Here is a 21,918-nt window from a genome sequence, read left to right as displayed (position 1 = left end):
AGCTGTGCACTTGGGCCACCATCACAACAGCCTCCTGAGCCAAGGAGGGGGGGGCAAAGACCACCACCAAGTCCTGCTGCCCCCCAGGGACTTGTGGTGGCCACATCGGGTTCTGCTGGTGGGCACAAGCCTCGTGCACTAGAATGTGAGGGGCTGGGGAAGAAGAAAGCAGAGTCTTCTTCAATAACCCCACGGAAAGGATTGTCCCTACCTCTCCCCACTCGCCAGTCACCCAGCGTGGCGGTGGGCAGCGCCGCAGGTTGCACCTCATGCTGGTTGGGGGCTTGGAGCCTTCATAGCACTGGGAGGTGGGCAGAGTTGCGCTGTGGTCACCACTCTTGCAGAGGACAATGCGGTGGCGGAAACCTGGCCCGCAGCTGGGGGTGCACTGCAAAAAGGGGACACACGAGGTCAGGGTGCACGGCAAAGACCAGGGGGAGGCAGCACTGGCTCTCCCCACCAGTGCTCCCACCTTGCCTCTCCCCTGCGCTACAAGACCGTTCCCCACGTACGCCCTCCATGGCCAGCAGCCATCACCGATACTCCAGCCTCGTGACCGACACTGTCCCCCTAAGGACCAGTGCTCCCGGAGAGGTGTGGGCCGATGTTACGCACTCACCTCAGACCAGTCCAGGGCGACCCACTCCGGAGGGCACGTCTGGTTATTGCAAGGCTCAAGCATCTTTGGCCGTGGATGGGTACAAGAACCATCATCCAAGGTCTTCTCCTCAGTAGCAGAGATCTTACGCTTGCAGAAGACGCTGCGTGTGCGGACGCCCTCGTTGCAACTTCGGCTGCATTCAGACCAGTTCCCAATCACCCAGCTGGAGACAGGTAAAACAGCAAAGCTTGTGAGTGGCAAGGTGGTCCATGCTTGTCTCTGTGCTCCTGCACACAGCCCTGTTCCTGCTCTGGCCACAGCCTCTCAGGCAGCTCTGGTTGAACCACAGAGCTTCTCCGCATCCCCCTTTTCCCTACAAGAGAAGGCAAGGGCCAGCCAGGGAGGGGCTGGGACAATTTCTGAGGGACTGCACTGAGGATCTGTGCCACACTGAAGGGCCAGAGCGGGAGGGCTCCTTTCTGCAAGCAGCACAGCAGCACAGGGAGGAGGCCACGCTACAGAGACCGTCCTCAGCCAGTGCAGCATGTGTTTGGCACATCCCTCACTGAGCAAGGCATGGCGCAGCCTTGTGAACAGAGCACCGCGGTGGGGACAGGTTTCTGCTCTCTGCGTCGCCACTGCCCCTTCCCTGCAGTGATGCACGTGGGCTGCGCAGGTTGTGCCCTTGTGCTCGTGATTGGGCACAGAGGAGAAAACTGCCCCCTGTCCCCAGCAGAGCCGCTCCAGCCAGATCGCGTCACCCCTGGGTCCTGTGGCAGAGGACTGACACAGAGAGGGGAATTTCACCACTCTCCACACTAGCTTTTCCACCCACGCTTGACCTTCATCTGCTCCAAGCTCTGGTACTCACGCTGGGGGGCACGGTTCGGTATTGCACGGCCTCTGCCGCTCTGGCATTTTGGTTTCAGGGCTACAGAAATGGCTGAAGACAGTTGAGCCATCGGAAAGTTTCTTGCATACCACAGATTGGATCTGGCTGCCTGCCAAGAAAAAGAGGCAAGGGGGGAAAAAAAGGGAAGGACCCTGAGGCTAGTGCTGAGCCAGGCTGCAGGTATGAGCCCCACAGCTCTGCCCCTACATGGCCAACGTGACGGGGCACCTCGTCAAGCCTGAACCTACTTCTCTATTCATAACCAAGGCCTGCTTTGCCTCCAACATCTCCAGAAAAACAAAGATGGGATGAAGGCTCACCAGCCAGGGCAGGACCTGCCAGAGTTTGCAGAGGATGGAGGATCAAACCATTCCAAGGATCCCATCCTCAAATAAACCTGTTCGAACCTCAGTCTTGTGAGACTTTCTGGGCAGTACTGGGGGGGAATAGCTGGAACATGAGGGGCAACGCTTTGTTGAGGTCTAGCACACAAGACCAGGCCAGGGCTCCTGGCTTAAAACAGGGACCATTACTAAGCCTTGCTTTTGAAACTGCCTCTCCCTTCTGAATACCACTCAGTCACCCACAGCCAGGTTCTCCAGAGCCACCAGACACACTGCAAGCCTTTGCATTAATCCCCACGGTAACCAGCCGAAGGGATTCAGGGAAGCATCAGCAGTGTTTCAGTTCCCAGACATGTAGATCTGCAGGCCAGAGGGGCTGCTGCGATCAGCTAACCTGTCCTGCACTGCACAAGTAAATGAACCTCAAGCACACCATGCCACCTTCCAGCACCTCTCCCACCTACACCCGTGGTCCAGCCGAAGAATGGCACCCAGGGTGTTTGCCCCGACACCCTGCACACATGTTCATGCTGAGTGACACCAGCTTGCATGTGGCTGGGTGCAGGTGAGAATATGCAGAAACCTGAGAGCTCCTTCAGCGCAAAGCAGCTGCTAAGGTCACTGTCTCATGTGGCCCAGACAGAGCGCGTGGGTGAGTCACAAGAGCGCAGACACGTGTCCCCCGCCAGCTGACACGGGGTCAAACCTCACCCCCTGCACACAGCACCGAGCATTTGGTCCACGGGGTGTAGTGCCAGGAATACTGGTTTGAGGCATCCCTGCCGACGGGTGCGTTGAACTTGTACCGGATCCCCTGCAGCTCTGTCCGCACAAGGACCTGTGGAGAAAGTGCCACTGAAGTCTAGCATGGTCATGACTGTCCAGATGGCAGCCCATGACCTTGGTGTGCTCTCTAAAATCCAGGACAGCTGAAATCTCCCCCACTACCCCTTCCAGTCCCTTCCAGCACTGACGTGGCAGCCACCAGTGATGACTGTGGTGCAGCTGTGAAGGTGACACGATCTGAGAACAAGCTCCCATGCACTTAAAGATTGAATCCTTCTGAAGACTGGCAGATCAGGGAGGGAGACCTGAGAATTTAAGCCCAATTTACCCCTGGTCTCCATGCCCCTTTACTCCAGACAGCAAGGACAGGGGCTGACTAGCTCCAATGCCCATGTAGACGTGGCAAAGTCTCTTTAGCCCAGACCAGGTGGGTGGGGGTATGAAGGAACCATGTTACCAACCATGACAAAAAGGGTGACATTGGTGGGTCCCAAGGCCTCCAGGGACTCAGGCTCCTCTGGGGATCTCCTGTAGTGGAATGTTGTGCCTGCGATGTCAAAGCGCCGGGGGGGGTCAATGGAGAGCTTCCCGTTGATGTAATACTCGCCGCTCTCCCCTCTCAGCGCTGCGAGGACAAGGGGGCAAGGGTTAGCGAAAATGCTGAGCGCACCTGTACCCAGCTTCGGCCAGGTGCTTCTCATCCGCCAGGCTCAAAGCACTGCTACAACAGAGGGCAGCAGTCTCATTTTACATCATCAGCCTCATTTTACAGGCAGGGAATAGGAAGGGCAAATAAAGTAGCCGACTGGGTCAGGGTCACGTGGCAAGTCACTAGCAGAGGTGGGACTAATGTACCCATCGTCTTGTCTCAGCCTGCCTGCCACCTCCCTGAGGAAGGGTGATGCTGCAAGGAGCTGAACCAGCTGCCTGGGTTGGTGGTGGGGACACTTGGCAGTGTGACAAGCTGTGGCCATGGAGCCAGGCTCAAATGCAGGTGTGCAAACTGGGTCTTGGCTGCTGGGGCTACTGGAGGAGGCTGGTCCCCAGGAGCCTGGCTGTGGTTGCTGAAGCGAGTCACTAGAGGGGGATCGGCTCGCTTGCTCACTCCTGCTCGCATTCCCACGCTCTCCCTCCTTGCTCTCTGCCTCCAACACTGTGCTGGCACCCAGCTCTGTGTCCTCCTGCCATCGCTGCTGGCAACGACCTCACCGCCATGATGCTCTGGGGTGGGAAGGATGCTTCGTACTGATGAACATGGAGGATGCTGCCTCCGCTCTCACTGGGGTGCAGGGACAGATCCTGGAGTGGGACAGACTGGTGGCAGCAGTCAACAGCGATCTGAGCTTGGGCTGTGCCTCCAGTGCACGGAAATCCAGTCTGGATGGACACCAGGAGTTCCCAGTCTATGTGGGCCGGCCAGGGGGACATGCTGGCATCTCCAAACCCAGCAAAGGGAGCTGGCCTGGAAGGATGCTGCCAGGAGAGCCCCGCTGCAACCTCCCACCGATGCCAGCATCCAGGCAGGTTCCTGCTCCTGGAGAGCCACTATGGAGGCACCCGACAGCGAGCCAGCAGTGAGTCCCCCTGCCCACCCCTCTGTGACCACTGTCCGTTGCTTGGAGGACAGAACAAGAAGACAAGGGGAAAGAAAAAAGCCCGTTGTAAAAATGAGCCAGTCTGGCTGGAAAATTAAGCCCAAGGAAAATGTGAGCAGGTCTATTTTTAATCCCCAGCCCAACATGCTGGCGGAGGGGGGAATGCCAAGGAGCCACAGCCAGCGCCAGGAACAGTGGGGTGTGGGGTTTGCGCAGGGTTATGCTGCCGAACAGTGAGTGCAGGACAGAGGCAGAGCCACGGCGAGACAGGGGCTGTGTGGACCACACCAATACAGCCCGTGCTGGCCTGGGACACGCTGCCCTGCCAGCAGTTCCTGCTGCCTTCCTCTGCCCCCAAGCGCAAGCTGGGACCCCAATCCCATCTTCTGTTGCAGAGGGAGGTTTTCCTTGCTGGGCCTTTCCCATGCCCTGTTAAGCGCTGGGAAATGGCAGAGCAAGGGATGTCTGGCTGGGGTATCAGTATCCCCCAGCCCCATCTCACCTAGGTAGTTGATGGAGAGGTTCAGCTCCCGGACGTCAATGTGGACCGAGCCCTTGGGGATCTGGATCACCTCCTCGTAACCTGTGAGACAACCCAGTGCTGGTGAGTAGGGATGCTCAGGCCCCGAGCCCCAAGCCAACCCTGCCCTGGGCTGGATGGGAGCGGGTGCTACCCTGTTACCCAGGGGTTTAAACGCTAAAAGAGATGCTGGCAGTGCAGAGGTGTTTGTTCAGCCACCCGCTGCAATTAAATAGAAAAAGCACTACAGCCTGCCAGGAGAGAGGCTTGTTGTGATGGGACTGGCAGCGCTGGGGAGGTGCTGTGGAGCTGGGATCTCCATGGGCATCTCCACAGCCTGGCTTGAGGGAGTGTGAGCTGGGGAGGAGGGAAGCAGCTTGGCACTCTGTGTCAGGGACTTCGGTGCTGGCAGCGGCTGGGGCACAGCCTGGCTAGTGAACAGGAGTGCTTTGCTCCCTGCTTGCAGCCTCGTCCTACCCTTCGGGGTGTTTCTCTGGGATATGTCCTTGCCTGTCCTACGTGTCCCCAAGGAGCAGGTGAAGTCAAGGAGGGACTCGAGGGGGGGTTACACACCGGCTGCGCTGGCCAGGCCGCTTGCTCCCTACCTCCCTCCGTCAGGGACTGGTTGAAGACGCCCTCAACGGTCTCACAGGAGCTGCCGTCACCCCCACATACGCGACACTTGTCCTCCTTTGAGTCAGAGCCCAGGACACGGTCACAGCCCACATGCTGGAGGAAGGAGCAGCAGGGAATTAGCCGTCCTGGTGGGGCCTTGTATCCCCCACACCTGACCTGCAGCATCGCAGGGAACCCATCCCTGGGTTCCACCTTCACCCCCCTCCATTGCACCGTACACCAGGCAAGGCTCAGCAATGTCACCTCTGCGCAGCCCCAGCTTTCTGCCACTCCTCTCCAGGGACAGCCCTGGGGGGGTCTCTCTCCAAGGCTTGGGAGGGATGAGGTTAGGGTGCCTGTGCTGAGCTGGTAGAGCTGCAGCAGCCCAAGGGGAGCCATGTCCCTGCAACACCAGCATCACAGCAGTGAGCCCACGTGAACCAACTCTGCCCTGCTGCCATAGTATGTGGGCTAGCAAGCGGTACATGGGCTAGCAAGCGGTACGTGGGCTAGCAAGCGGGTCACCAGCCCGGCTGTGGCTACCTATGGTGAAATCCCCCTTTTGTTCTACAGTATATTCAGCCCCATAGAGACAAAAAGATGCCAGAGACAAAGGGAGAGAGACAGACAGAAGGGAGCCTGTCTGCCTGACTGCTGGGGGACATTTGCCACTCCCACAGTGCTTTCTTGTAATTAAACTTTTATAGCCCTCCAGATCCCATTTCAAGGGAAATATCAAGTGCCTGGGGCTACATGGACTATAAACGCAGAGACCCATCACTACCGTAGGCCAGCGTGGCACCCAGGGCATGGAGAGCAGACAGGCACAAGCCCAGAGGTGGATGTGCTCCTGCTCCCACAGCTGAACTGGGCACCCGGGCAGAGGGATACCCATGCAGGCAGGTGGAGGACAGCCCTCCCCTGCCCGGGGGTCTGCCCCTGCCTCCCCGTCCCAAGTCTGTCCCAGACCCTGGCAGCACCTTGCACTCCCCATTGACGCAGATGTCGTTGGAGTCCTGCCGGCACGGTGTCCCGTCCACCACAGCTGCAGCTCGTTCTGTGTAGAAGTTGAATCCCTCTGCCAGGCAGTTCAGGGAACAGGCTTTCACACCCCCTGGGAAAAAAATAAGATATTAAATCATGCCGTCAGGGTGACAGAGAAGAAAAATGTGGAGAGCCAGACCTGGATAACAGCTGCTTTACCCTCACCCTCCCCACACCTCCATCCTGTGCCTGGCCCACTGCACGGGTCCAGGTGCCCAGGAGGATGTCCCTGCCGAGTGGAGGGACCCTCAGAGGGACCCAGGCACCCTCCTTATTTCTTAGCACCGAGTCAAGACCCTTGAACTGGACACCGACACATGGCAAGACACTGTCCCTTCTGCACAGCCTGGAAAACATGGGCTGCATGTGATGGGCAAGGAAACAAACTGGCCTGTTGCTACGTGGTGTCAGTCACTCCTGGGCCTCCTGGCACTTTTCCAGGGCTGTTGACACCCTTGTGCCCATTTTACAGACAGGAAAACTGAGGCAGCAGCTCTTAAGTGACTTGTCCAAGGTTTTTCAGCCACTAGACCAGAGCAACTACATTTTTCAACTCCTAGACCAGTTACTAGGCTAGAGCAACCATTTCTTTCTGTTCACAGTTGGTGGATGCCGAGTCCTTCACAGAAGAGATGACAGTGACAGTGTGAGGACGAAGGGGAAGGATGCTCAATTTATAGCTAAAATACCTGCTTCCCAGCACCCTTGCTAAGGAACAGAGGCTAGATAGCTGGATATTGGCTTACGGGGCCTGGGAGCAGGACGTGGGACAGATTATGGAAGGAGACACCTGAGCAGAGCAGTTTCCTGCCTCCTCTCACTGGGTTTTATCAAATGCTGGTGCACATGGTGGCATGTGCTGCCTTTACTGAGCATCCCAAGGAGACCCAACAGCCTGCATGACCCTGGCAGGGAGATGCATGACTGGGCTGTGGCAGTTTGCTCCTGCAGGCACCAGCAACAGTTGTGAGCTGTGTGCCAGAGCTGGGAAGCACCTAGGTCCGGAGCAACTGAAATCTGCAAAACCTGCAACTCAATACGGCACATCAAATGGGCAGATGGGGAGGAGGGGTGGCCCAGCTGTGCCCGGGAGCACTCTAACACAGCTGGGGGAAGAAAGAGCAAATCCAAGAGAGAGAGGAACAGGAGGAGACAGGAGAGGGGAATTCAGCAGCTTGAAGGCATGCTGTTGAGCAGGATGCCTGGGCAGGCCCCTGGGGAAGGGAACTCAATCAACCCTCCCAGAGCACCCAGGCTCTCCACCGCCTGGTGCCTGGTGCAGAAGCTGCAGGGCCACCAAGTGGGACAGCGCAGGCATGACCCCAAAAACTTACAGCCATCTAACCATGGCGTGCCTATGCCCCAGGTCTGTCCAGCCAGACCTCAGGTGCAAAACACCACCAGCAAGCCAAGAAAACACGAGTCACAAGGGTCTTACACTGGCTGTGTGAACTTCCAGCTTGGAGAGGCCGTGCCACTGAGCCCCGTAGGCAACCACATACCCCACACATGCAGCTGTCCCACCAGCCTGGGAGACGGGCTTGTGCTGGCCCTGCCTCAGATGGATCTGTGATTTAGCCAGTGCTTGCTGGCTTGAGAGCATCTTTCCTGCCTGTGGCCTCGCTCCTGGCTGGCCGTGTGCTCCATCAGCTGCACTGGGACCCTTCATCCCTGGCAGCTCTCTAAGGCTGAGCTCTCTTCTGCCATCACTGGAGCGCAGAGCTATGAAACAGCCAGAAACCTGAGCTTTTGTGTCAGGGCTCTCAGATGGGTTTGCTAAGCTACTCGCATGCACTCCCTATTCACTTCCTTGTCTCCAGCTACAAGGAAAAGTGAGACCCACTGCAGACACCTTGCTGCAGTTCTCTGGTGGGCAGCTAACACCTGCCACAGCTTGTTTCTGTCTCGGTCCCAGCCTTGGCTCCATTTTAGTAGCTCCCAATTAGTTGCATGATCCTCCTTTCTATCGTAACTCCTCACTGCCGCTGCCCCATGCCCAGGCTGGTGCCCAGCCTCCTCCAGCAACAAGCAGCCTCGAGCATAATCGTCACAGCCTTGAAAGTGGAGCCCCTGGGGAAAACTGGAATGAAAGGAATAATAAGCCAGAGGAAAAACAAAAAGGAAAGAAAAGAGAGAAAATAAAAGATTGGGGATTGGCGGTATGAGGCCAAATTTATTCCTTTGCCTTAAGTGCCCTGACTTTGTTACAGGGCTGCAAAAATGGTGCAAGTGCATGAACCCAGCTCATCGCAGAGTCAGGGGTGTTCACGGGGGTTTCTGCATTGGCCTCCCCTTGCTGGAGCCCAGGAGGACTTGTGTGCATGCAGGCTTACATCCCTAACAATTTAACCCTCTTAAAGGCAAGATCAGCAGAAGGAGGAAGGCGTGTGGAAGAGATCAAGCCCTCTATGCTGGGACAGCTGCCCGGGCTCCAGCCTGACACTGGCAAAGACCCACTGCTGCCAGTGCAGGCCCTGTATCCCAGTGGCTCCGACCATCTCCCGTGCACAGAGGGAGCCAGGGAAGCAGCTGCTGGGCAGGGGAAACAGCACCCATCACTTTCCTGCCTGCGAGAGCTGACAGCAGCTGCTGGACTTGTGGGGGCCATGCATGGGGCTGGGTCTTGTGGTCCTGTGATCATGCTGCCACCCAGCTGCTGCTCCATGTGGGATGAATCCCTGCTAGCTTTCCTCATCTAGCCGCTTAGGAAAGGTGAGGCAAAGGATGGGGCAGGAGAAGCTGCAGTGCCTGTTGTCACTGTGCAAGGTGGACCCACCCCCACAGCAGAAGAGCCCACTTCCACAGGGACCCCCTCAGCCTGCCCACTGCCTGGTGAAGTTACTAATTGACTGGAAAACGAGGAGCAGACAAGACCATACCACCCTGAAAGGCACAGGGTCTGCTATACACACCGTGCGGGTCCCCAGCCCCCTGCTCCCACAGAGGTGAACCCCCTGGCCATGCACCAGCCCCCTGGCCGTGCACCAGCCTGCAGGCAGCTGCCCACACTTTGCTTTGGGCTTAACAGCCTAAGATCAGCAACAGCCAGGTCTGCCGTGGGTGCTCCTTGCAATCTTTAATAAAGCTATTAGAACAGAATAGAATAGCACATTTTCAGTTGGCTGCGCGGTGCCTCATGTTTTGTTCCTCCTGCCTGCCCGGTCCCATAAAGGAATTAAAGTGCATTACAATTTATGATGAGCAATCTCCTGTTTTCTGCAAGCCCCTGCTCCTCCCCATCCCTCTCCCAGCCCCATGAGCTGCTCCACTCTCCCTTGGCTCTCGCATCCGCCAAGAGCAAAATGAATAACTAAGCGAATAAAGCAAAATAAACAAACAATTAAAGTCACATTCCACGAGGTATCTGCTGACTGTTGAGCTCTGAAAGGCTGAGCTCAGCGCTTCTTGCTGGAGCTGTGTCTCGCGATCCCGGGGTCTGGGCTCCAGGACTGTTATTAATCACCACCAGGCAAACAGGCCGTACCAGCCCCGTTCAAAACCCGACCTCAACTTGCCAGTGACCCGGTGGCTGGCGTCAGGCTTTCAGTGGGTGGCTCCTTCCCATCCCAGATTCTCTGCGGAATTGGTGTCCTCCCCCATCCAAGCCAGTGGGATGCTGCTTGTCTTCAGGGTGGGGATGCTCCATGCCCAGGACATTTCCCTGAACTGTCGTGGGGCCAGAGTCTGACGGGCAAATGGCAAAAGCACCCCTGCACCACCACACCTTTCAGCTCAAGGGTGCAGTGCCAAAGGCAGTGGCTGGGCTGAGCAGGGGAAGAGGCTCAGCAGAGGGCCAGGGCAGTGAATGGCTCCTAAAGCAGGAACACATGCCCAAAACCTACCTGAAGAGCAGACATGCCACCAGCGGGAGGGCAGAATGCCCAGGGACAAGTCTGCCAGCCAGGATGGGCCCTGGGGGGCTGCTTGTGCCAGTGAGGAGGGAGGGACTGACACTCACCACCCTAGAACTCACCAGGCACCGCTGGAAGAGCCCTGGAGGGAGTGAGGGAGATGATGTCCAGCCCTTGTTGCCTCCCCAGTGCTGAGGTAGGGATGCCTGCCAGCACAGAGGCTGCAGGGTGAAAACACCAGCCTTGAGAGCAAAACATCCGTGGCAAGGGGAAGACAAGAGAGCATTGTTTCCTGGGGGTCTGATCTGCGACAGGGATGCTCCCTGCCTCCCCCATGGATGTACCTCTGACACCTGAATAAAACCAAGTATCACAAAATCCTGCAGGCAAGTGAAGATTCAAGTACTTGTGCTGCTGAAGTTATAGTCATTGAATCACAGAGGGGTTTGTGTTGGAAAGGACCTTTTAAGACCACCTAGGACAACCATCCTTGCCATCAGCAGGGACACCTTCCACTAGGTCAGGTTGCTCAGAGCCCTGTCCAACCTGCCCTTGAACCTTCCTTCCAGGGATGCCCTTCCAGGGATGGGGTATCCACAGCTGCTCTGGGCACCCTGTGCCAGCGCCTTGCCACCCTCGTATACCATTTCTTCCTTATATCCACCCTAAATGTACCCTCTTTCCATTTGAGACTGTTGCCCCTCATGCTGTCACTACAGGCCTTAGTCAAAAGTCTCTCTCCGTCTTTCTTATAAACCTTCTTCATGTATTGAACAGCTGCAATCAGGTCTCCCCAATCCTGACAGAGTGCCCAGACTCGGGCACAGAAGTTTGTAGGTGGAGGGGAACAGTGATTCCCACCTTCATGATCCCAGCTGACGAGGGTCCAGTGTGGACAGCCCATGCCATGAAGAGCTGATCCTGCTAATCCAGGCTGACAGCTCCCAGGCAGGTGTGTGCCAGCATGTAGGATTTCTCAGGAGCTGGGATACTGATGCTTTCTGGCCAGGGGCTTGGCTCTGAGAACTGGCTGAGGAGTTGCAGCTTCCAGCACCCCTCTACTCGTGTGAACGTGCCTCAGTCTCCCTACTTGGGTCACTGCAGAGGAGGAGTGATACCTTTTGACACTGAATAAACAAAACATAATTGCTAAACACCACAGCTCCTTGTGACCATTACCTACAGCCAACCTGGAAAGCTGAGACAGACAGCTCCCAGATCCCTTCAGGACATGACTGTGGCAACGCTCACAGCCTCCTGGGAAGGGGACAGGTTTCACCACCTTATTTTATGGAAGAGGAAGCTGAAGCAGAGAGAGAGGAAAGGGCATTTTTTTGAAAGCCAAAGCAAAAATCCATGTCAGAGCCAGATTATAATTCAAGGGCCGATGTTCAACTGGCCAGCCATCCCCTGGACTCAAACCACTGGGCCATGCCTGGGGAAGAGAGAGGTCCAAACAAGGGCAGATCCAGCCTGCGGGGCTGTCTTCCACCTTGGCTTCCATTGGGGTCTTTGTGTGACTTACTGCTTTGCAATTTTATTACATTTTTATTGATCCATCCCCTGCAGCCTCAGCACATCTGCTCCAGCTGCAGGAGCCCCGCTGGGAGGTGTGCTTATTTACACAGCTGTGAAGGATTTCCCCAGTCAAGTTCATTAACTACATGAAGGAGACGCGCTGTTCTTTCTCATTATTAAGAGATTTCTGCCCCAGAGGCCTCCTCCTGCCCTCTCTCCTCGCCAGACACTTCTGCAGGACACAGGAGGACTGACCCTGGAAAACAGGGAGTGCTGCTCTTTGGAGGATCCATCAGTTTGCATCCTTTCTCCCTGTGCAGGAACTAGAAGCTTTACCTGCCTGTGCAGGGAGGGCTGCACTGTTTTCTCCCCATCAGGGAGAACTGGACACTAACTGGACACTAACAACTCCCTTCTCTTGACTGTCTTCCTCTTTGCTCCCTCAGCAGTTAAGGAAACAGACTTGAGGAAAGAAGCTAAACAGCTCTGATGCTGCTGGAATTGTTTCTGGCACAGCAATGAGGTTAAAGGGCAATTGCACAGGGGTAAGTGCCCCAGGACGGGTGGCTCGGCATGATGGTCATGGGCCAGTGCCAGGAGGGATGCATGTTGATCTGCCATCGTGCAAGGGGGAGGCAGCATGCCCTGAGAACACAGAGTGGGCAGCCTGCGGGACTTGGGCTAGTGGAGATGGTAACTGCCCACCAGACCACTTAGACCATGAGACCTGTCCCTGCAGAGAGTTGGGGAGAGCAAAGCCCTGCACAGCCCTGCTCCAGTTCTGCCTGGGCCCAGGGATGCTCAGCCCAGCCCCAGCACTCACCTCCACGGTACGTCTTCCAGGTGTAGTACTTCCCTCGGAAGGGGACGTTATCGAATTCGGCACATTGCAGCTCTCTGAAGTCCTGGGAGCCCGGCGGGCAGTCCTGTGGCCACACAGCCAGCGATCAGAGCATTGGCAGAAGCAGCCTGCCTTATCCACTAGGTGGGCATGAGCTGCTCCAGGGCTCGCAGCGGCAACTAACACCAGCCCTTCAAGGAGACGGGACACCAGCCCTGACAACCGGACACTGCTACAGTACGGCAGAAGCATCCTTCCTGCAAAGCCAGGCACTATTTGCAGACTAACGGCATGAGCCCTTGGCCCCAGCGGGTCTGCCTGCAGATCAACACTTGCTCCTGTGAGCAACCCTTTAAAGCTAGGTGTCAAGCCCAGGGGAAGCGACGGGGAGCCATCTACTTTCCTCACTTCCAGCCTGTGAACATTAAAAGCTACCATTTCCCAGGTCCAAAGCTTCACTGAGCTTCCCTGCAGCGCAGTTATTCCTCTGCTCCCCTTGAGATTTACCCCTCAGCCCTGGGAAACAGGGTGCTACACTGCATTTCGTGAGCTGCTTCCACCTGACCAGGCCTGGACTCACAGCGTGCAAGAGGCAGTTGCTGTCATGTTAGTGCTGGAAGCCTCTGATCTCTCCTCCTTTGCCTCACTACCTTTTTGGGCCCCTTCTTGATGCCGAAGCCCCACAGGTACGTGTCGCCCACCCACCTCCTGTGCCAGCTCACAGCCGGTGCAGGCGTGCATCGTCCTGCTCGGCTTTCCCCACTGTGGGATTGCTGCTGGCACAGCGTGTCTCGCCCCCACCCAGCCACCTCCTCCTGTGAGGTGCAACGGCTGCACAAACACCCCGCATCTGTGTGGAGAGGGCTCATCCCTGTCTCCTTGCTGCGACACAGCGCTGCCTGCCCCACTGGCAAAGCCCTGCCAGCCCACCGCTGCTCCTCTCCCCGTGCCCAGCAGTACTCACATCAGTGTTGCAGGACCGGTACCGCTTCCTCTCTCCCAGGCAGTACTTCCCTCCGATTGTGGGCCTGCCAAACAAACCAGGAATGAGATGGGAGAACCAGCTTAGGGCACTAAGCCATCTTTGTGGCAGGCAGCTGCCCCAAGTTTGAAGGAGCACCATGGCTTTTCCCAGACCTGCTCTGCTGCAAGGATGGATGTTGCCTGGAGGGGCTACTGCAGAAGCGCAGCTGCCAGCAAACCTCCCGTACTCAGCTGCAAGGGTACTGGGCAGTCGTGCGAGTGATTTGGGTCTGTGGCTGCAGACCCAGCACCAAAGCACGAGCACTGAGCTGCTGTGAAAGCAGGACATGGGATCTGCGTGCAGGGGCCAAGACCCTTGTGGGAACTGAGCTGTGCAGGCATTCGGCTGCTGCCTTTCCTGCTGACCGAACAGCAATGCCGCACAGCCAGGACAAGGCAGGGCCACCCAACATGGCCACGCATGTGTACACCTACCGCGGGCTGTCGCAGTGGCGAATGGATGACGATACACCTCCGCCGCATGTCCTGCTGCACTCTCCCCAGGACGACCAGGCTCCCCAGGCACCATCCACACCCTCCGGACGGGTGCCGAAGGGCACACACTCCCTCTTGTAGCACCACTGCAGAAAGACAGAGCTTTAAACACCCTCGGCACACGGTCTCCTTCTCCCAGAGCGCTCCCCAGCCTCCATCAGACACGGCAGCCAGTTCAGGGCTAGGATCTGTTTTAATCCTGTGAAATGTGAACTCACTGGCCATGGAGCCAATGTCTCCATTGCAGAGGGCATTTGTTTCTCCCTGGGCGCCCCCTCCTCCAAGTCACACCGTTGCTATTTGCACGTGCTGCATACTCAGGGTTCGCAGGGATGCTGGGACCAGTGCCCCCACTCCCAGCCCCCTGTGCACCACCCTGTGGAGCAGGCGGCCACGGGCAAGTGGGTCACATCCCCACCTCTCCTCTAAAGGGGTCCTGGGCACGTGAGTCAATCAGGGTGGCACACGTTGCGAACAGGGATATGGAAGAGCACACACCTCACTGCCTGTAAAAGCACATTGCAACAAGTCCCAGGTGGGACTGGGACCAAAGCTGCTGCTGCTGGGCTGCAGGGCCAGGATTCCTGTGGGACACAGACACCCTCACTGCCAGCTACTCCCTCCCAGGAAGAAGCGAGTTTTGTACGTGTACTTGGAGCTCAAGTTATGGTTAATGTGTTAAAATGACGAAATGTACAAAGGGTCCAGGTTAAAATAAAGGTTCGATTGTAGTAATGACGTTATGTCATTGTTCTGCTGAGGATTCTTAAAGAGTCCGTCTGTCCCCATCCTACTGGGTGACAGATGCTCACAGAAACTTGCCTATGAAATATTTCCCTTGGACCTGGAAAGTGTCCTGCACCCCCTGGAGTCAACAGTGATGCAAGGAGTGGGCCACTGCCAGAGCCACTGCCCATTGCTGTTCTCTGGGCACAGTGCCGGACACCATGCCTCAGGGGCTGAGATAATCCCAGGAAGGAAGAAACTGCTGTGTGCTCCTTCCAGGGGCTGATAACCCACCCTGGAGCTGTTGGCATGGCCTCTCCTGGCTCCTTCTGAGCCAGGTTCTCCACGGGCAGCACAGCCGGCAGGGAAAAATGAACCATGGCCTCCCAGGCCACTCAGCCAGCGACCTCCTTGTGCGCCAGTGCCCTTCCAGAGGTGCAATCCTGTGCAGAGGAGATGCTCTGCAGGCACAGCCTTTCTGGTGTCCTTGCTGTTGCTCCAGACCTGGAGGTGCTGGTGCTGCTGCTTCTGCCCAGGAGCCTGGCCAGCCCCTGCAAACCCCTCCATGCACTCAGGGCTCTTGAGAGCACCAGCGATGGGCTCTGCCCTTGCACCCTGGCTGCCGGGGGCAGAACCTGGCTTGCTCTCCTGCGGCAAGAATGGACACGTGCTGCCTGTGAGACAGATACGCGCTGGGGGCATGTGGGGAAGGAGGATGCATAACAGAAGACATCCTCACAGGATGCAGTGACCGTAACCTGTGTAACGAGTACTTGATTAATGGAAATAATAATTAAATAAAAGATAAAACCAAACCCAAAACAGTCAGGGAAGGAGCCAGCAAGACAGTGGACCTGCTGTCTGAGCAGCCAGGCTGCTGGGAGCACCCCTAAGGCAGCAGGAACTACCACCAGATCCAGGCCTGAAGTCACCCACTGTGGGTTCTTGGGGTAAGACAGGTGAAGCTGTAACAACCACAGGGGATCAGTTATAAAAAAACCCCAAAAACAAAAAACAAAAAGGGAGAATTTGGGAGAAGGAAACAACTTGAGATCTGGGATGTGAACACAGCCCCCATCCAACAAAGTTTGGCTCAGTCTTCCCCTCCCACTGCTTCCCTAGCTGGGTGGCAGAGCACAGAAACTCACCCTATCTCTCCCTTAATCTTGCATACCTGAAATAGCTTCTATGCCCTGATCCCTCCCCTCTGCTCTCCCCAGCTGGAAAGGGAGAAGCCAGGGCAGACCTCCAAGAGCTGCTCCCACCAGGGGTTGAGGTCTGAGGGCTCAGCTGGCTGGCGAATGCAGGGGCTACCAGCCAGGAGCTCCAGCTGGTAAAGGTGCAGAAACTTAATACACTTCTGAAGCATAAATTAATATAAAAGGATAAACAGAGGCACAGGAAGGCAACTGGGCGTTCAGACTGAACATCTTCACTGGGAATAGCTGACGTGAGTCCTGTGGGCTGTGACTGCTTGTCACTTCACTTCTCTTAGGACTTTTGAAGAGCCCCTGTTAAAAACAACTAAGTGGAAGAAGAAGAGATATTTAAAAGTTGGAAAAGCTGCTAAAAAAATGCTGACTAGTAGAAAAAACCTGCCATTGTATATGGTGAATCTCCAGCAGCAGGGATGTTTAGCCCCAGGAGCTGTCTACTCCTTTTTGCTCTAATTTCCAGCAGAACTAAGATGACTGTTTGCAAAGAATAATGCATTTGTCAAAGCCATCCTCTTTCCTGCACATCAGCTTCTCTAGCTTTTTAAAGACTTGAAATTACTCTTGAATTTCTTGGGAATTATTTTTCCTCCAGTGGAAAAACGCATACCCATTTAATGGAGAATGTCCCAGCCCTGATTCTCCATTGTCCCAATTATTATTGTTTGCAAAAGTGCTTTGTTTTAACAGTGCTACACACTCGCTTTATATTGGCATAAATGGGTGTAGGAGGTGCAGGGAATGAAGCGAAACCGTCAGGTCAAAATTCACTTTCAAAACATGAAAAATCCTCCCTCAGCTGAGCCTGAAAAATAGTTTCATCATATCTAGCCTTGCAAGGCAGTTTTTCACAAGTTCCTCTGAACGCATGTTATAAATCCGTTGTCCCTCTTGGGGAAACTGGGGCAAAAATCACTTTTCTCAGGAGAGCCAGGAGACTGCAGCAGACCTGGGAACAAGACGTTTATCTAAAGCACATCACATTGCTTGAGGTCACCTTACTCTGCCTCCTAGGTGAGACCGTGAAGCTCGCTGGAGCAGGGACTTCATATTCTGCATTTCCAGCAATATGCAAGATTATCTGTACTTCGGGGTGATCATGGGCCCCTGGGCTCCTTGGCACATCCCAGCCTCCCTCCATGCCCATGGGGAGGGTGGGGGTGGCTCCAGGCTCTGGGCGGCAGGGGAGGCCAGCCTGGTGGGTGCTTTTAAATCAACTCCACGCTCACCAATGCAAACAATAAATCCTGGTTATCACTGGAAGAGGGATTCAGTCACTGTCAACTTGCTGTGGTGCCCTGGGCTTCCTTACCCCCTTTTCAATGGTGTTGGTCTGGCATATGGTCCCTTCAGCAGCAGGGATGCTGTTGGTTATGCAGCGGTTGCTTTTACTCAGACACCATAACTCACTGCAGACTTCCTGGAAAGAGAGAGATTTTGGGGGAGAGAGGGGGAGGGAGGAAGAAAGAGACAAAGAAACAAAGCTGAGATTAGGATTTGCTTGTGCTTGGGGCTGCGAGGCTGGGGCAGCAGCACACCAGTGCACTTAAGAAGCACCAGCTGAGCTGGGACACAGGGACAGGAGTATTTTCAGCACGGTGGGGGAAAATGAGATCACATCTTGCAAGGTGTTGCTAGCTGCAGTCACCCTAAGGCCAGCTCACCCCCTTCTCTGGACTAGGCTTAAGCACTTCTGAGGCTGGGGATCTCTGGAGCTCCCCCGCCAGCCCACACAGCCCAGCCTGGTCTTTGTGCCACAGAGGACACATCTGCTTGGACATCCCAGTGTGAGGCCCGAGCTAATCCCACTGTGCTCCACCTTTCCCCTCATCCCAGGGCTGAGGGTTGGTCTCTTTTTTGGGTCTGTGCAGTGGAGGCTGAGCACAAGGGCCCACTCCTAGCACCTGCCATGAACCTCCCTATGCCATGTGGGTCCAGACCTGCCACACGGATCCAGATCTGCCTCTGTGGGAAGTTGGGACTCCCCAGGAGCATCAGCACAGCACACCTGTCATCTCCTGCTACAGGAATGCACTGCAGGTCACAGCGAGACTACCTCGTGTACTGGCAATGTCCAACCAGCCTAACAGTCCTAAAGGGAAGACTCCTCTGGAAGATTTTAGAGCCATTGTCAGAACAATCAAAATAATGCCAGACAGCAAACTAGCCCTTGAGCAGCTTCAGAAGTCTCTGCTAGGTGCAGTTGGGTCCATTGAGTGATACTAGGTTGAGGACTTCAGACCTCTTTCCAGGAGGTTTCCTGAGATGCAGATCCTGAGCTTCAGCCCATCCTGACCTCTCACGAGTGCCAGTAAACAAAAAGCTTCCCTTGGCTGTTCCAGAACCCACCCAAAAGTTAGATCCATGACAGAGACTCGGCAAAGTTGTCACCGCTGCTAAATCTGGCAGTCCAGGCCCTTTGAACCTGCTTTGCCACTAAATCAACCAGGCTGGACTTGCAAACTGCAAAGCAGCACCTAAAATCCAGAGCCAGTTTCCTGCCAGGTCACCATCCTGCTCCTATTGCTACTGAAAAGCCTACGGAAAACGCTGCTGTTTCAGAGACCAGCCTGCCCCGACTTAGGTTATACCTGAAAGCATTGCACAGGTTCACACTGTCAGCAACAGAAACTGTCTCGAGATGTGACAGCAGAACCCCAACAGCCACGGCTGCTGCTGCTGCGCTTCAAGCACATGCCAGCACCACTGTCAGCGCACACCAATGCCACAGCACGGGCTGAAGGACCTGCCGTGCTCCGTGCTGCATGCTCCGGTGTGGAACAGTGACTGCTTGGCCTCATGCCTGCCCCTAAGGCAGCATGACCTGCATGAGAGCTCCGGTGGGCTGCCTGCCTGCAGTCAAGTATCAGCCTGTTCATTGTCTCTGGGCTTGGTTCAGCCTTCCAGCAAGGCATTCCTCCACCCCGCCAAGGGCTGTGCTCTGAACAGTAACCGATACCCCCGCAGGACAAACTGACTCAACGACTGGGAATCCTCTGTGCTGGTACCAAAAGGGGTGAAAAGATGAGCCTGGGATTTCTCTGCTTCCCTCCTGTTCATGGAGTTGTGACAGCAGAGTGTCACAGGGCAAGCTGGCAAAGGAAAATACTGCAGAGTCTGTGCCGAGGACTGCAGCTCCAAGACAAAGGGATTTTGGTTCCCAACTCCTTTGCCAAAGCCCACCTACAGCTGGCTTTAAGCAGTGAAAGAAGAAAGTCTCTCCCATCTTCAGAAGGCGTCTACACCTCCATACTGCTCTTGCAGAAGTAGGAGCTCCTGTACAGTCTCCTCTCTGTGTTACCAAGGGAGAGGACTTTCCAGCTTCAACCACTGAGGTGTGTTTGCTCTGTCCTTGTGATACCTACTCATCACCCGCTGTGCCGGCATGGAGGAAGGGATGCTGCTGCGCTGGCGCTGTCACCCTGCAGTTTGTTTACATGGGGCACAGGATGGGTGGGCTTCCACATTTACCCAGATTTATCTGCATGCACTGGAGCCCTTACACCCTTTGGGTATCTCTCCCAAACCGCAGGCAAGACAGGCTGGGCTAGAAGGTCATCACAAGGACATCTTGTGCTTTTGTCATCCTTGTATATATACAGGAAGTGTCTGCCTAAGTTAAAAATTAGCTGGGAAACAGGCATGTAAACGTGGAAAGTTTCCATTCCACCGCCTCTGGCTCCGCTGAGTAGGGGTGCAGAGTGCACTCAGCACCACCTGACAACAGATACCACAACCAGGTTATCTGGATCCAGACTTCTCCTGCTGCTGCCCTGGGCACCTCATAAGACTGCATCTGCCCCATGTCCAGCGGGCTCTGGGCCCCTGGGCCATGTCAAAAGACAGCACTGGATCAGGGAGAGACAAACTTTGCCCTTTGTTCACCAAGATGAGCTGGTGAGATCACCAGGAGGTGGTTTAGTGTTTAACCATACCAAATAGATGAACACTCAGCGTGACAGGCTGGTTTACATTGGGTCACTTCAATGGCAGCATTGTGCTTGTATTTACACGCTTGCAAGAGAAACTAAACCCTGACCTGATATCAGATAAACCCTGACCTGATATCAGATCACAGAAAGCCGTGTAAATATGTGAAACCTTTCCAGGGCTTGGACTGGGGTGAGTACATGTACATGTGTGTCCGTCAGACAACACAACTGTCTGTGTATCTCAGTGCTGGCTCCTCTGTTTTATCAGTGGCAAAATGGATGCATTAAGGAGTTTAATTAGCCCTTCAGTGCAGACACTTCCTCCTCACCACTGTGCTCAGATAGTTGGCGATGTCCAGCACCTTAAGAACAGCAAAATGTCAGGCTGAGATCCAGGAATACTCTTTCCCCCTGAAACAACCTCTCCTTTCAGTGGTTTCCTGGATTCAGAGGTCAGAGGATGGCAGTGTGATGGCAGGGGTGGCTTGGGTGGGCAGCTGTCCCTCAGACGTACCTACGGCACATCGTCCCCACCTCAACCTGGAAGAAAGCTGTTTCTCCTCCTAGGTTTGTGCGAGCAGCATAATGATTTCTAGTAAGGTTTATGAAAAATATGTCTGCGTACAAAGCCCCGATGCGAGGGGCGTTTGGATGAGGGGACTGCGGCTTCACTTTTAGCTGCAACCCTTGGGGACCCGCAGCAGCCAAGGTATCAGGCAGAGGCAAGAGATCTCTTCCCATGCGACTAACCGGACAGAAACTGAGCTGGGGTCAACCTTTGTGGATAGGTAACAGCCTCCTCTGTCCTCTCACAGGGAAGCAAGGCAAAAAGCTCACAGGGAACATGCCAATGCCCTTCATTTGAAGCAGAACAGCAAAGCGATGTGGGCAGCAGAGGAACAGCCCCACGGCCCTTTGCCCTTGTAGGTCCCATCCTCCACCCCCTGGGAACCAAATAGTAAAGCAGGAAGGCTCTCTACCCCGTATTTACACTGGCGAGATTTAACTCCGTACTGGAAACGGCACTGCTCATCTGCATCATAGGCCTGTCCTGGAGCCACCGTTGGGTAGATAAAGTCTTGCTTGGGAGGAGCGTTGTTCAGGCATAATCCCATCCCGGAGCTGGAAACAAGAGAAGAGGATCAGAGCTCAGAAAGGTTTGCAGGAGAGCATGGTGGTGGGGGACTGGCAGCAGGCACCCCCAGCTCCGCATGGGGCTGAGCTCTCACACGCTTGGCTGCTTGGGGCTGGGGGGATAACTCTACTGGCCTCCCCAGGCAAAACCACTGCTGAAAAAGTGCTCTGAAGTCTTCCCGTCCTGCCCTCAGGGCTCGGAAGCACACACTGGTTCACTAGAAGTTTTAATCTGAGGGTTTTGCAGGCTATGGCCAGCCCCTGGCTGTCCCCGCAGGGTCTGGGGCCAGCAGAGCGCGCGTGGCGGCATGTGCCCAGGACCCTCGCGTGGGGGGCGGGTGGGCGGTGGGGCTGCCCCCCCCTCCCCCCCAGCTGCAGAACCCCAGCTGAAAGCAACCGGAGATGCTGAGTGCAGAGAGCTTCTCTCTCCAAGCCCGTCCTTCTGCATGCCAGAGCTTTGTAGGAGCGTCCAAATTTCGCAAGAAACACGCCTTTCCCTCCCCCTTCCTTGCTGCTCTCCGAGCTCTCCCTAAATCAAGGCCCCTGTCACCACTCCCCCAGCCCCAAATCCTGGGGTCTTGCGTGCACCACAGCCTTGACCTGGCAGAGGCTGCTGGGGCTGTGCTGAGGACGGGGTGGTCAGCACGACCCGCCGAGAGGGCCCACATGAACTCACCGTCCTCTGCCAGCCCCGGCGAGACCTCGGGGTTACCTGAGGACAAGGCAGCCTCCGCCGCAGCGCTTTCCCGGCGCTGTCCATGCAACATGCCTTGCTGTGGTGCGCGTC

At 55.7% G+C, this 21,918-nt stretch overlaps 1 protein-coding gene across 1 annotated transcript in view; it reads right to left on the bottom strand.

Moving 5' to 3' along the window:
• Positions 1–21,918, bottom strand: part of ADAMTS10 (ADAM metallopeptidase with thrombospondin type 1 motif 10) — a 59,485-nt gene that overhangs the window by 4,240 nt on the left and 33,327 nt on the right. The window contains exons 11-23 of the mRNA XM_005434374.3: positions 20,978–21,119; positions 17,378–17,485; positions 14,066–14,211; positions 13,572–13,635; positions 12,590–12,692; positions 6,334–6,467; positions 5,344–5,467; positions 4,721–4,801; positions 3,085–3,248; positions 2,549–2,675; positions 1,473–1,602; positions 620–824; positions 212–388 (exon numbers count right to left, since the gene is read on the bottom strand). Coding sequence (XP_005434431.1) covers positions 212–388; positions 620–824; positions 1,473–1,602; positions 2,549–2,675; positions 3,085–3,248; positions 4,721–4,801; positions 5,344–5,467; positions 6,334–6,467; positions 12,590–12,692; positions 13,572–13,635; positions 14,066–14,211; positions 17,378–17,485; positions 20,978–21,119 — 1,705 coding nt within the window. The remainder of the gene's footprint in view (positions 1–211; positions 389–619; positions 825–1,472; positions 1,603–2,548; positions 2,676–3,084; positions 3,249–4,720; positions 4,802–5,343; positions 5,468–6,333; positions 6,468–12,589; positions 12,693–13,571; positions 13,636–14,065; positions 14,212–17,377; positions 17,486–20,977; positions 21,120–21,918) is intronic.

Source organism: Falco cherrug, chromosome 4 (assembly GCF_023634085.1).
Source record: "Falco cherrug isolate bFalChe1 chromosome 4, bFalChe1.pri, whole genome shotgun sequence".
In the NCBI taxonomy this organism is placed as follows: Eukaryota; Metazoa; Chordata; class Aves; order Falconiformes; family Falconidae; genus Falco; species Falco cherrug.
The sequence above is the reverse complement of the archived record's forward strand: the minus strand, read 5'-3'. Positions and strand labels throughout refer to the sequence as shown.